Source organism: Melopsittacus undulatus, chromosome 3 (genome assembly GCF_012275295.1).
Source record: "Melopsittacus undulatus isolate bMelUnd1 chromosome 3, bMelUnd1.mat.Z, whole genome shotgun sequence".
In the NCBI taxonomy this organism is placed as follows: Eukaryota; Metazoa; Chordata; class Aves; order Psittaciformes; family Psittaculidae; genus Melopsittacus; species Melopsittacus undulatus.
In genome coordinates this window covers 90,088,648-90,102,025 of record NC_047529.1, presented here as the reverse complement: position 1 = coordinate 90,102,025, position 13,378 = coordinate 90,088,648, and the positions used below count along the sequence as shown (strand labels likewise).

Genomic DNA, 13,378 nt, shown 5'->3' with positions numbered 1-13,378 from the left:
ATTGTGGAAAGGTGATACCTTTAGATAAATAATTTTATAGCTTATATACAGCTGTAGGGTTTTTAAAAATAAGTGTTTGGGGAAAAAACTCAACCTCACAAACTGAAAAGCCCAAATTTAAGCAGGCTAAATGAGATTATGTACACATCAGGGTGTTGAAAAGGTGGCATTGTATTTCTTATAGCAATATTCTACTTCCTAATACACCAGAGCTACTTTATATTGAGGTGGGGTTTTTTTTTATTTAGTTTTATCAACTTATCTTAGGGAGGAAGAATTTGCAAAAAGGGGCTACAGTATTTTTCAGCCCTGTGCTTTTAGCATTGGAAGGGGAAAAACATGCTGTCACTTCACTGTGCTGTGTTACTTTTTTACTATTCTGTTACTATTCCTCAGCTTCTTCCCAAAGACACTGTGATCCTCTGTGGTAAAAAGCATTGCTTTATTTTTCATTTGCTTCCTTTCCAGCAATAACAGCAGGAATAATGGTGTCATCAGTGAGACCAACCAAGATGACTCTACCCAAACAATTCATGATAGTTCAAGGGTACAGGCTGTGGACTTGGAGAACTCACCTGGAGCAATGGTTAGTGCACAGTTTTCTGTAATAGTGTCCTCATCTCGTGCAGTCCTGCTTATCTGCCTGCTCCAGCTTATCACACAGAGTTCTGTATTGCCAAGTACTGGTCACTTGAACCGTAGGTCTGCCTCGAGGAGGAAGGGTCGTTCTGTGGGTCCCACTGTGTATATCACTGCTGTCAGTCAGCCTTGGCCTAAGGGTTTGGGTTTACAAAGCTGAAACTGGTATATGTAATTCTGGACTTCTTAAGACAGGTCTGTCTGCTCTATAGATACCAAGTGGCCTTACTAAGTCTTGCCAAGAGCAGCTAGTTTTCATGGCTGCTTTTAGAGAAAGGAGAGTCTAATAGAATCAGATCAACCTCTCATTGCCTCAGAAAGGATCTGCTCTTGGAGCATTAATAGTTTGGTTTTGTGTAACTGGACTTATGCTTATAAAATTAGCCTAACATCTCTTGAGTATTTAAGCAAAGCATAAACCCCCTTTAGTTAAATCCAAGAGATGTCTACCAGAGGTTAAAAATACATATATGTGCATTCCATGCCGTTGACCATGTTTTCTAAATTAACAGTATATGAGGTGATGAAAGGATATATGTAGATGTTATTAAAGGAAAAATAGGAAGGAACAATGAAAAGGCTGAGGAGTTTATGCAAAAATTAAGAAACAGGATAACACTGTCTGTGTAATCTTAAATTACTCCCCATGTATACTGTGATAAAATCTTTAATTATGTGATCCCATGCTATTTTTTTCTACAGGACTCCTGCCTCAGTCAGTGCAAAGGATGGTTAGTGATCTCCGAATAAGTAGCAACTTGATACTTCATTCTGTCTTCATATCCCTCCACCCCCATCCTGTGTCCCTATTTACTGCAAACTGTTCAACTCCTGTTCTGAATCAGAACTATGTCCTCATTTCCTGGAGTGTTTTTACCTTTTTGTAGCATCTGTATGATTCACAAACATTGATAGTTTTATTTTATTAGTAGTTTTCTTTTATGAAGTAAATTATTTTTTACCTTTTTTTCGGTCCCATTCCCCAGTATTCTGGTATTTGTCCATTCTGCAAACCCATTTCTTCTTGGGCTTTCAAACATGTAGGCTGGGTCTTGTCAAACCTAGTCCTGTTCTTGGTGCCAGAATAGCACCATGAAATTTTAGGAGATAATTATTATTTCCTCTTGGTTTTGATGCCTGTCAGCCAGAAAAGAGCCACATTAACTTTTCGCAATAACTTTTTTCTAGTTATGCACTTACGCTGTTGATTTTAGATTCCCAAATTATTTCTCTGAGTATTGTGCTAGTTTTGAGCTCCCCAATGGGTTCCCACAGACATTGACTTGCTGATGGAATTCAGCAGAGGCCATCAGGGTCATTGAGGAATGAGGTACATGATGTTTTAGGACAGGCAGATGGGATGTTCTAGCCTTTATAAGGCTGAGACCTTTATTAAGGCTAAAAGAGCTTCATAATGGTAAGATGCAGAGAAGATTGAGCACTCTCAGAGGTGCCCAGTGACAGGATAAAATGCAGTGGCTGCAACTTGCAGCTGTGAAAGCTCCAATTAGATCAATTAGATTTGATGGTTTTTGTACATGGTTGGGTTTTGTTTTGGTTCTTTTTCCCTACCAAGAGGGTGGTCAAATACTGGAAGAGATTGTCCAGAGAGGTTGTGAAATCTCCGTCTTTGGAGATATTCAAAGCTCTGCTGGAGATGGCCCAAGCAACCTGCTCTAACTGTACCTGCTTTGAGTGTGTGTGTATGGCAGAGGGGATATGTACAAAATGAACTCAAAAGCTTCCTTGCAATATAAATTATTCTAAGTTAATTTAATGGCTCTTTCCTCTAGTTTTCCACTGAGAAATTATTACCAATTACTGGAGACCACATTTTAGTCTTTTGGAAACACATAGCTGGAAACATGGAACAGAACATTGCATTCCTTAATGATTGAAAACACAAAAAATCTGGATTAGGCAGTGCAAAATGTTTTAAAAAAAATCTTGTTTCCCCCCTCCCCAAACATCACACACAATTGCAGTGATGCAATTTGGAGTATGACTGTTCTACAACCATCTCTCTCACCCACCCCTTGCATTTAATGCAAGGTACAGGTCCAAATTTCTGTGATGTTAAGCAACTTACCAATTCTGTAGTTAACCTTTGATTAGGTAGCTATTGCTTTGATAGATGTGTTTTCTGATGTAATTTAATAAATGCCTGTGCTAATTTTGTGTGTTCCTTTTTATTTTTAGGAGCTGCCAACACGGGAAACTATTGAAGATCTCAGAGGTATCTTAAAGGCTTTATCAATCCCTTTAAAATTTTGTTTAATCATTGCTTGCTGCAAAAAAAAAAAAAAAAAAAAGGAAAGAAGACAGAGAGGACCCACAGCAGGTTCCATTGTGTGCCATGTTAGTAGCTGAATAGAAAAGTTTGAGAGTACAGAATCTCAAGGAAAATCTAACAGACTAAGCTTTCTTAGCTAGCAGCCAAGCTGTTGGGATGCAGCCTTTTGGTGAGCATGCAAGTAGGTCTCCACATTTTGACATAGAGAGATAGACGAAAGAACCTTCTCCACTCATCCTTGGGAAGCTGTGTGCTTCTGCAAAGCAGTAAACCAGGAAGCCAATGATCAGATCACATCTTAAAGCTCTTACATATCTTCTTACTGTAGACTCCTCTTGTGATTGTTCAGCTTTAGCTCTGTAGTGTATTATCCAGCACACCTTGCTTTGCCTACAGTTCCAGTGCTTGAGAAGTTTCAATATATTTCCTTTTTGTTAAGGTTAATCACCGTACCCTATGGGACCATTTAAGAATGACACAAAACGATGCAACAGACTTCTGCTGCACTGGCTTATTCTTTCTTTCACCTCTCTCTAAATGGGGATAATTCTGTAAAACATTTTTGTTTTAATATTAGCTGTTTCTTGAGCTATTTTGATTCTTTAAGTTAAATAGACATGCTGCTATACCTGTCCTGAGCTGGAAGGATTCCAGCTTGCTATTATAATATGTCATATTATATCATATAGTCATGTAGCTAACAAAAAAGATGCTTGCTTAGGAGCTGTTTTAATCAGCTACATCATCTGTGCTTCCTTTGCTCTGCTCTGGGTCAGATTTTGCTAGCTAAAGATCATACTTCAGTGATGCACAGTGTTCATGTTTGTGAGACCTAACTCCCATATATTTTTCTATTAGGTGTTACAGTATTAGAAGATCAGGCAGCACCACCAGTTTCATCTACCTCACCCTGTGTCAAAACAGACATATTACCTGTTTCTACAGCCTCTGCTTCAGGTGCTACCACATCGCCAATAGTGACAAAACCAGCTGCTATGGAAACACTTACTTGTAATGGAATACATGAAGAAGGAGGAGATGGACAGCCATATGGACAGCATGGATCCCAAGATATTATTGTGGACAGGGATGTAGCTAAAAACTTCTCCAATATTTCTTCATCGCAAGGTGATATTTTGAGGACTGGGGTTTCTTCAGAGCCATGGGACAGTGAAAATTCAGTTATTTCAGACCATTTGAGTAATCCTAAAAGCTATAAAAGAGAGAAACTGCCTGATGTATCACCACAGACAGGCTTTACCAGTTACTGCCCACAGTGCAATGCCATTGCAACCAAAGATCTCGAGCACGTGGAAAGTTCTTGGAATGGCACTAATATCCATGAGGACCTTGATTGCTCAGACAGTGAGACTGCTGTTGCAGTTGTGGACAACTCTCTTCCTGGAGATCAGCTATGTGAGCCCATTAAAATTGTCATCACAATGAGTACTACACCAGACACCACCCTCAGAGACCTGTCAGGCTGTGTCCACCTAAAGGCTCTGGCAACTGAGAGAACAAGTTCAGCCCCTGAGTCTGGTATAGTTACGGCAGGTTGGCCAACTCAGCAAACTAATGAACAGCTCAGAATCCCTGTTATCACTTTTGACTTGTCTGATGACAGTAAAGGTAAGGCTTTCCCAGAAGTCAGTGAAAGTGAAAGAACTCCACAAGCTTTCCAAGCAGAGCTGTTGTCCACCCAATGCTCTGGCTATGAATCGGGTGATGCAGTAAAGGAAAGCAGCAATCCAGCAAATAGTCCTTTAGAAACTAACACTTGTTCAGATCCAAGTCGGGAGAATGCTTCTGAAAATGTCCAGACTGTGGATTTAACTTCTAAGGAAGACCTGCAGAACCTAGACCCACAGTCCTGCAGAACTGCTCATGAAAAGAGGCACATGCGGGTGCTAAGCGTAGACAGCGGGACGGATGTGCTTTTAAGTAAGAATTTCATGGAGGTATCTGACAAAGAAAAGACCTTACCAACTTCTAAGTCGGATCTAGAAGCTAAAGAAGGACAAGTGCCTAATGAGTCTAACTTTCTAGAGTTTGTGTCCCTCCTAGAATCCATTAATACCTCAAAAATGAAGACATCTAATCAGTCCACTGTCAAAATGGAGACAACAAAGGAAAATGGGCTTGTTGGAGGTATAATGCCTTTTTTACAACTCTCTTTGGAATTAAAAAGTGACTAGTTACATTATTTATAGCAGCTTATCCTGAGATCTGTAGTTGGGCAAATTCCCAGTGGATAACTGGTTTTGCTAATAGGGCCAGGGAAGAGTGGGCTTGGTAGGACAAGGTGATTTAGTGAAAGTGTGATAGTGTCAGCAGCAGTTTTCTGAATATTTTATTTTATTAAAATTTTTCCTTTGGAAAACCTAATGCTAACCTCAGTAATTGTCCAGTGCGTATCTAGTATTCTGTACTAGAACAGCATGCAGGCCTGGATTGTTGGAATACCAAAAATATCCTACAAAAATGTGTACAGCTGCAGTTTTCCTATAGATTCCATTTAGCTTTCACTCTGCCTTTCTTAAGATTTTCCTTATATCCGTCTAGCCCAATTCATTACACCCTACACCATTGCATCTTTCACTTGTATCTATTTTTTTCTTCCACTTTCTAGTTCTGTGCCTTCCCTTCTGCATTCATCCCTTCTCACATTAGCCACTCCCCTCCTGTGCAACTCCTTATTTGCTTTCCTCTTAATATTGCTTCTCTTTCATCTTTCCCTTTGTTCTTCATAGCAATCCACTGTTGCTTTTCTAGGCTTTTCCACTCTCTTGAGCTTGGCTAAAGATGTTGCCTCCCCACAGCTTGCATTCACTTCTCTAGTACCTACCCACTTGTCCATTCTTAAGTTCTCCTAGGCCTGGTGCCTTCCTTCTGGTCTGTCTTTCCCATCTTTCCTTCTTAGACTGCTCTGCAGAGCAGTTTCTGTCCTGCTCTATCAAGTTTATCAGCCTGCTTGGCTGGCTTTGGTGCTCTGTAGTTGCCCAAGACCTGTGCTGAGAAAGCCTTGATTTTCACCAGAGCCTGCCCAGCTGGTCCCCTCTTGAGCCCAGCAAGTCCTGCCAGGTCCCTGGGGTGCAGGGTCCTCTCCCTGTGCAACAGCACACAGCAGTGCAAGGGTCACAGCAAGCAGGTTGTGACTTTTTACTATTCCTCGACAAGAAGAAGGAGTAATGATAATTTGACTTGTGTGAGGTGACTTAGCTGAAAAAATGCTAAAAATTTCAGAAGTAAGTTTAAATAAAAAGAGTGCAGCTAATCTAGAAAGAGCTTTCAGCCAAGTTCCCTCAGGTAATATAAATGGGGAAGATTGCTGCATAAAAGAATGCAATGGATGTTCAGAATAAATCAAACTTGGATTCCACAGTGACAAAAACCCCCAAACACAAGCCCAAAACTTCATTAACGTGTGTGTAGTTACTGTGCTTTAGAGCTGACAAATGAGATTCTTCTTATTGGAAACCAGGATCTTGAGGAAGCAGAGGGATTCTGGTTGTCCCTCAAAGCAAGCTGTTACTTAAACAACCTGAACTGAATTTTCTACTTTCCTATTTTCTCAAGTCCGTAAGTTTGTGAGACAGTGAAGTTGAGCTGCATACATGTATAACTAAGTGGCCCTGCTCATTTCCAGTGTGGGCACAGCAAGTGTCACCCTGAAAAAGGAGCAGGATCAGGAATGGGGTGCCCCACAGGAGCAGGGAGGGAGGCTGAGGCTTTTGTCACTGTGAGGTCTCTCCTGCACCTTGGACCAGTGCTGTGGGAAAAAGGAGATTCAATCAGAACTCTTTAAGCAGGGGAGAGGTAGTTCAAAGGCAGTTATTTTCAAGGGCAAGTAGGCTTTGCTTTCTAACGCAGTCAGAACGTGCTGTTTGCTAAAATAAATTAGTTATTACTGGCAGCTTCCCCACAGTAAAACTGGATTTTAGGAATGAGAAAGCCTCTAATTTGTTTACAGCCTTGCAATTACAAATACTCTTTAACAAAACAGCATCTTAAAACAGATCTGAATAAACATTATTCCCACATTAAAGTGGTTATTCAAAAAACCCAAGTGTATGTGTGTGGAATACAGAGCAAGTCAAGCTATGCATCAGTTGTTTTGAGGGAGGAGGTTGTTTGTGTTTGGTTTTTGTTCTTTTAGCCTTGCAAACTGCGTAATTGGCAAAAGCTGGTAATAGATGACTGGTCCAAATGAGACTGAGATGCACCCCACAAAGGTGTTTATTAGCCTGTGAGGAACTTGTCAAATTCCTGGAAAGCTGGATGTTCAGAGCTGTGTGTAAGAGAGCTGACATTTCGCACACTTTGGAGAAGGTGGGGAAATCTGCTCATCAAAACAGTCTTGTGACTGAGTGAATGTCATGGATGGGTCTGTAACAGGTGCTCCCACATAGAGCTTGAGTCTGTGAAAACAGGAGATCATCCTGGTCACATAAGCCTTTGCTAATAGATAGCTCAGTAAAATGCTGTGCAATAAAATTTAAACGTTGCTTTATGCTACCAAGAATGCCCGATTTAATGTGTAAAAATACAGGACATAAAAAGGCCATTTAAAAGCTGTTCTGTTACCATCCCATCTCTTCTAGATCATAAGAAAGTACCACTGACACCGTTGCTAAAAACGACTTTCAGGGCAGTTCCCTTTCAGCTCTGAATGAAGCTTGTGCCACCCACATAATGAAAGCCTGTTGGAGGGTGAATTTTCTTCAGTCTGCGAGAAGCATAAGGCCAGGTTTACTGGCTGCTTTGGGTTCCTCCGGCATGTCTGGAGCTAAGTAAGAGCAGCTGTGCATCAGATTTATGCCGGGCAAATTCTCATGTATGTCCCCTCTGGTACAGCTGGTTTGTAATCTAGGCCAGGCAATGCTATTGCAAGGGAGCAAAGCCTACCATGGGAGTGGTAGAGGACCTAAACCAGGACTGTATGGCCTGAATTTAGATGTTTTTGCAGGCTCTTTTTAGAAAAGGTACTCATCATTCTGGGCCGTGCACAAGCCACAACCTCAAGTGAGTTCTGGATCCCAAGCAATTACCCTTCTATGAAAAACTAAACCGTACTCCTGTGGATATTCTTAGACTCCTCAGTTTTTTTTCCCCTGTGTGTGAGAAAAAGCCCTACTGCTTGACATGTAATCATGGGGAAGAGGGATCTTGTGCATTGAATCACCAGCCCAAATGAGAGCCGTGTTGAGAGGGGAGAGCAGGGGAGTTTGATGGCAGCAGGTAGCACCTAGGACACAAAGTCCTACCTGGTACCAGCTCTTGTCTTGGAGCAGCTGTGAGCCATCCCTGGATCAGAGCTCTTACCCATGGTCCAGGGAGGGACCATGTGGCATTTGATGCCCCTCTTAGGGTGGGGAAGAAATATTGTGCAAAACTCAGTTCTCTAAATCTGATACTTCATGTATAATGCTTGACAGGTTGAGACACTAAAGTTTCAGTCTTTAGATGAAAGAGGTAGTAGTAAGTTTGATGACAAGGCTGACACCTGTAAACTAACCATGAGGTTACTTCCAGAGGTCTGTGTTCTGCCATAATTATTAAGTATATCGATTAGACTACTTAACTAAGACCTCAAAATCCTTGAGTTTGTTCCCAGCAATTCTACTGGCCTAGGAGATTGTTCTGAGCAAGTCACTTTTGTGCTTAACTCTCCCTGTCCTGTAACAGGTACAGTGAGTATCACTAGTTTTTCCTATTGCTCCAGGATTAATGTAGTAATCCTGATTATGGGTAATCCCATGTAATTCTTTAGTACCCATGTTAAACTCTTATAGCAATTTTTGGACTTTTGTTTGGTTTAGTATCAGGTTCTTTTAATATGTTTGTGGCATAATAGGCAAATTTGGGTTGAGAATAAAGCACATAAGTGAGATGCTTCTGCTGAAACAGTCAGTGAAGAAAGGGTTGGGAATATCCTTAGGATATGAATGGGACAGCTCACGACTCATAGAGAGCTTTTTTTCATGCTGGTACTAGCAAAATCATAGCACAATTTGAAATAAGTTATCTCTGCACTCAAACAGGCAATAAATATATTTTAAAGTGACACTTTCTATTTTGAAGCATAGTATTACGGAAGGAAATAGATTCTGTAGCACAGCAATTAATGAACAGAAGAGTCTCAGCCTTAATTAGCTTAATTCTGCTTGACCAGATTTCAAACCAGATGGCATTTGAAATTGACAGCAGTGGCATTTTTATTTGGAGGAGTGAGTTACAGAGACTAGAATAGGGATATACAAGTGAAAGATGAGGGAAAATGCCTGGGAGATTCTGGAGAGATGGCACAAAACAGTAAAAATATTTTTGGAGAAAAGTTACAGACCAATAAAACTTCATTTTAATTGCCTAATAAGATAACATGAAAGTTGAGATACACTGGCAGTTGGTTATTGTCATTACTTTTCGTACAGAGGCTGCTCCATCTCAACTGTACAACTTTTCAGCCTCCTGCCAGTGTGAATGAAAAGGTTGTCTGCAGAGATGATTTGGGGTACCCAAAATTTGTTCTGCAAGTGGCAAGTTACATGGCAAAGGAAATTTTGGTAGCATGACTGTATTTGAATTGTTAGTTTGAATTGTTTCATTTGTTAGTGTTGGGATGTTACATTTCCACATGTTACTATGCTGTTACAACTCTTCAGTGCAGATAAAAATGTTTACAGAAAGTATCTTATACCCATATGGAGTGTATAAGAAATGCTTATCTCAATAAGACTTTTACCAGGATAACTAAAGGACGTATTTTGTGCTCAATCAAAATAGGAAAATTATATACAGACTAAAACCTGGTTGTTTGTGCAGGACTCCTCTGAATCATCCTTTCCCAAGCCTGACTTAGCCATGATTTCTGATAGTTATGCCTCACATACCTGAGTCATTTGGCATGTAATTTTCAGATAAATCATGAAATTAGTTGCCAATCTTGGGGAATTCTGTGAGCCCAGCCGTGTGTACGCCAGAGGCACGTGGAACAGTGGCTCAGGATAAATGGCTATAGTAGGAGGCCACAGGGAAGGTTCAGGTGCACTGCCATGTTTTGCTTTTTACTCTTCTCTTGCTCTTGCAGAGTTTTTGCTAGTCATTTCAGCTTTGCCAGCACAAATTTCCATGCAGGGAGCTTTTGGTGATGTGGAGTAGATTACGTACCCTGGCAGAACACTCCCAGTCTAGACACCACTATCTCCATTTAAATACTGAAGGTGTAAGTCACTTCGAAGAAAATGAGTAATAATCATGAAACCTGGTCACAAACCTATCGTGGCCCACCTTTCCTGTGCTGGAAGTACTCATTATAATGGTGTTGTCTGATTGGCATATAAAGCCTGTAAGAAGCAGTATGTTTATGTTTTTGTTATTACAGCTCTTTACCACTGCAGGGAAAATAAGTCTGCAAGGCTTGTGGTTTGGAATGGAAAAGAAAGAGGCATTTTCTAAAACCACTAGATAATCAAATTAAATAGTCTTTTTAATTATTCTAGCCCTAGAGCTAGTTTTGGGCAATATGGGACCAATTAGATTATTAAAACCACAGTTTCTGATCTCTATCAATTATTCTTATGGCTTGAGGAGCCCAGGCCTTTAGAAGGTGATTTTGATTAGGTGTCTGTGGCTCTGTCACCTCCCTCAGCTATAGTTACATCATTAAGGGGACACTTCACTAATGCCACGGTTAAATAAGGCACAGTTTCTGTTTAAAATGGACTTTAAATCTTTAATTAGGAAAATAAAAAAATAAAGTTGCCTGCTTCCCTCCCTGACTTTTTTTTTTCTCCTCCTAAATAGAAGGTCTGGAAGACCTATTGAATTTTCTCTCCATGCAGAAGAGACACGCACAAGATTTCCCTAAACCAACCTTACACTCATTGTATTTATTGCACAATAAGTAGGGATCCCTGGTCATTGTGTGCCACAGGAAACAGGGGGAGACTCGGAATGTTGGCAATGTTTTAGTGAGATTTATTTTTCCCCCCCTTGTGGAAGCTGAAAAAAACGCTGTGTGGTCATACAGTTGAAGTTGTTCTTATGCTTCTGGATTCTTCCTCTTTTCCTTCCCCCTTCCCAAAAGTAAATGTCAAGTGTCTGCAGTGGAAAGTACTTATGTGTGTCTCAGGCTTTAAGGTATTAGAGGGGTATGCCCTGTGAATTGATACTGGTGTGGAGATGTCTTAACTCATGAAAGAGGTTTGTTTATAGAAGTGATGTATTATTAGATCAATTAGTATAGCTGGAGGAAGACAAGACAGATGATTTGAAAGGTCTGCCTATCCCAACGCTTTTTTGCTTTTTTTTCAGCTGCATCAGTTGGCCCAATAAAAGATATTATTATGTCTCTCTACAAGCCTTGAATCTGCTTTATCCTCAGACTGTCTTAGCTAGGACACCACTGTTTCTTGATTGGTGGCTCTTGCAGGTTAGGATGGTGGCTGTAATGGTAGGAAATACATTTTAACAGTTGGTTTTTTTTGGGGGGGGAGGGGAAGGGAAATAATTCTGTGTTGTTTTGTGTTTTTCTTTCTTGATTAAATTTCTGAGGTATTTAAACAGCAGGTATTGCAAGAAATCTGAGTAAGTACATTTCAATACAGGTTAGTACTGTATTTTTCTTTCAAAGTATTTAACTCTGCAACTGCACATGGTGCTGATGAAATCAATGTCTTAGTTGCACTTTAAAAGCCTAACAGATAACTCTTTTTGTTTGCAGTCAAAGCACAAAATGTTACAAAATGTTTTGCTATTCTATATGAATGTTAGTAACTAAAAAGACTATTGCTTGAAAGTCGTTCACATGTGTAAGTAAATGACATGCATGTGTAGAGAGGTAATATAAATGTAATTGGTATTCAAAGTAGTAGAAATCTGGTAAGTTCATCATGTTTGTTTTAAAATCTAGAGTTCTGTATTTTCCAAGCATGCAAAAATCTACTGTGAACATGCTTAGCCAATTTGTCCATTGTCCTGCATCAGGAGTGTGGCCAGTGGAGAAGAGGTATTAGACATGTAGGTGCTTTCCCATCCAAGAGCTCTATTTTCTTTGAAGGTGCTGCTTTCCCTTTTGTAAAAGGGGAATGGTCCAGTGCTTCTGGTTTGCTGCTGCTGCTATACACAGCTTGGGAACAAATTATGGCCCCCAGGGAAGCAGCCTTTTAGCATTCTAGGTTAGGGACAGATTGCTTTCCTCTTAAACAACAGGAGAAGCAAAGCAGAAATTCTCTCTGGTTTGTCCTTTGCTTCACATAGCTTGTCAGCTCATTCACGCAGCTTCCTGAAGTCAAAGTACCTCCTCATCTAGATTTCTGTGATTGTATTGTTTTAAGTACTTTTAGTGTTTTCCATAAGACTAGCACTTATTGTAGTATTTAGCTTTTCTCTTTTAGGTGTTCTTGTTCAGTAGATAATAAACAAAACTCTTGACTGTCATCTGCAGAGTGTGGCTCCACTTCACTGCTCTGTTTTCCAGATAGCCAGATGACGGAGAGAAAAGAAGAAGTGGTGGGAACAGAAAAGCACTGTGAGCAACTTCCTAAACAGGAAAGATCAGATGTACAAAGCCAAGATCGTGCTAGTACTAGTCCGGTGCTACCAGAGTCTGCCAAATTTGCAGCACTGTAAGGCCAGTTTACTTTACAATCTTGTACTTCAAAGTTATGATGTAAGCTGTTTTGTTTCACCGAGTAGAAATGACATAAACTTTTAATTAACCTCTCTTTCTTTTTGTTTTATTGAAAACAAGAAAAAAGTTCCTCATAGTAGTTTTGAAACATTTTTGTGTCAAGTTACCAGGGCAGCAGGCAAAGGCAGATAATCTACCGGGTAACTTCTCAGCAAGACAGCTCTGTCTTGCAAGTAATAAGTGGACCTGAGGCGTCTGTGCAAGATGAGCTATCCGTGGATGCAATGCACGTGTTCATAGATGAAAATGGTGAGTTTCTGTAGTTGGAATAATTAAAATGTGTGAGGAAATTCTAAAGAAACTTTGGATGCCCTGGAAGGATATTTCTTTTACCTGTTTTTTTGTGTAAATCAAAGAAAAGGGATAAGTAATTTAAAGTCAGGTCAGCAATACGTGGAGTTTTCAAAATCCACCAGTGACCATCAGAGACCTGAGACTTACACAGTGCATGAAGTATCTTCCAAACATCATCCTCAGAAAATGTTGGCTAGGCCAGAAGACTACTTCTGTCTTTGCAGAACCACCATTGTCTCTTTCTGCCTGGTGAAGGGTTTTACACTGGCCTGGCTGAGCAAAATGTTCCTCCTCTTTACTGTTCTGCTTTTTGGCTGGCTCACATGTTGCTCTCTCTAACGTGATAGTTGCCCTTAGTCAGAGTTGTGGTCTGCTACCTCTTCCAAGAGAATTACGAGTGACCAGGTCATGTCCTGAGCCTGTGCTTGATATGCTGCTGCTCTGCAGCTATTCCTACAGCC

General features: G+C 40.4%; 1 protein-coding gene across 1 annotated transcript in view; it reads left to right on the top strand.

The window, feature by feature from the left end:
• Positions 1-13,378, top strand: part of PCNX2 (pecanex 2) — a 154,901-nt gene that overhangs the window by 8,400 nt on the left and 133,123 nt on the right. Inside the window, exons 3-7 of the mRNA XM_005146038.3 lie at positions 469-586; positions 2,839-2,875; positions 3,791-5,080; positions 12,411-12,558; positions 12,727-12,872. Coding sequence (XP_005146095.2) covers positions 469-586; positions 2,839-2,875; positions 3,791-5,080; positions 12,411-12,558; positions 12,727-12,872 — 1,739 coding nt within the window. The remainder of the gene's footprint in view (positions 1-468; positions 587-2,838; positions 2,876-3,790; positions 5,081-12,410; positions 12,559-12,726; positions 12,873-13,378) is intronic.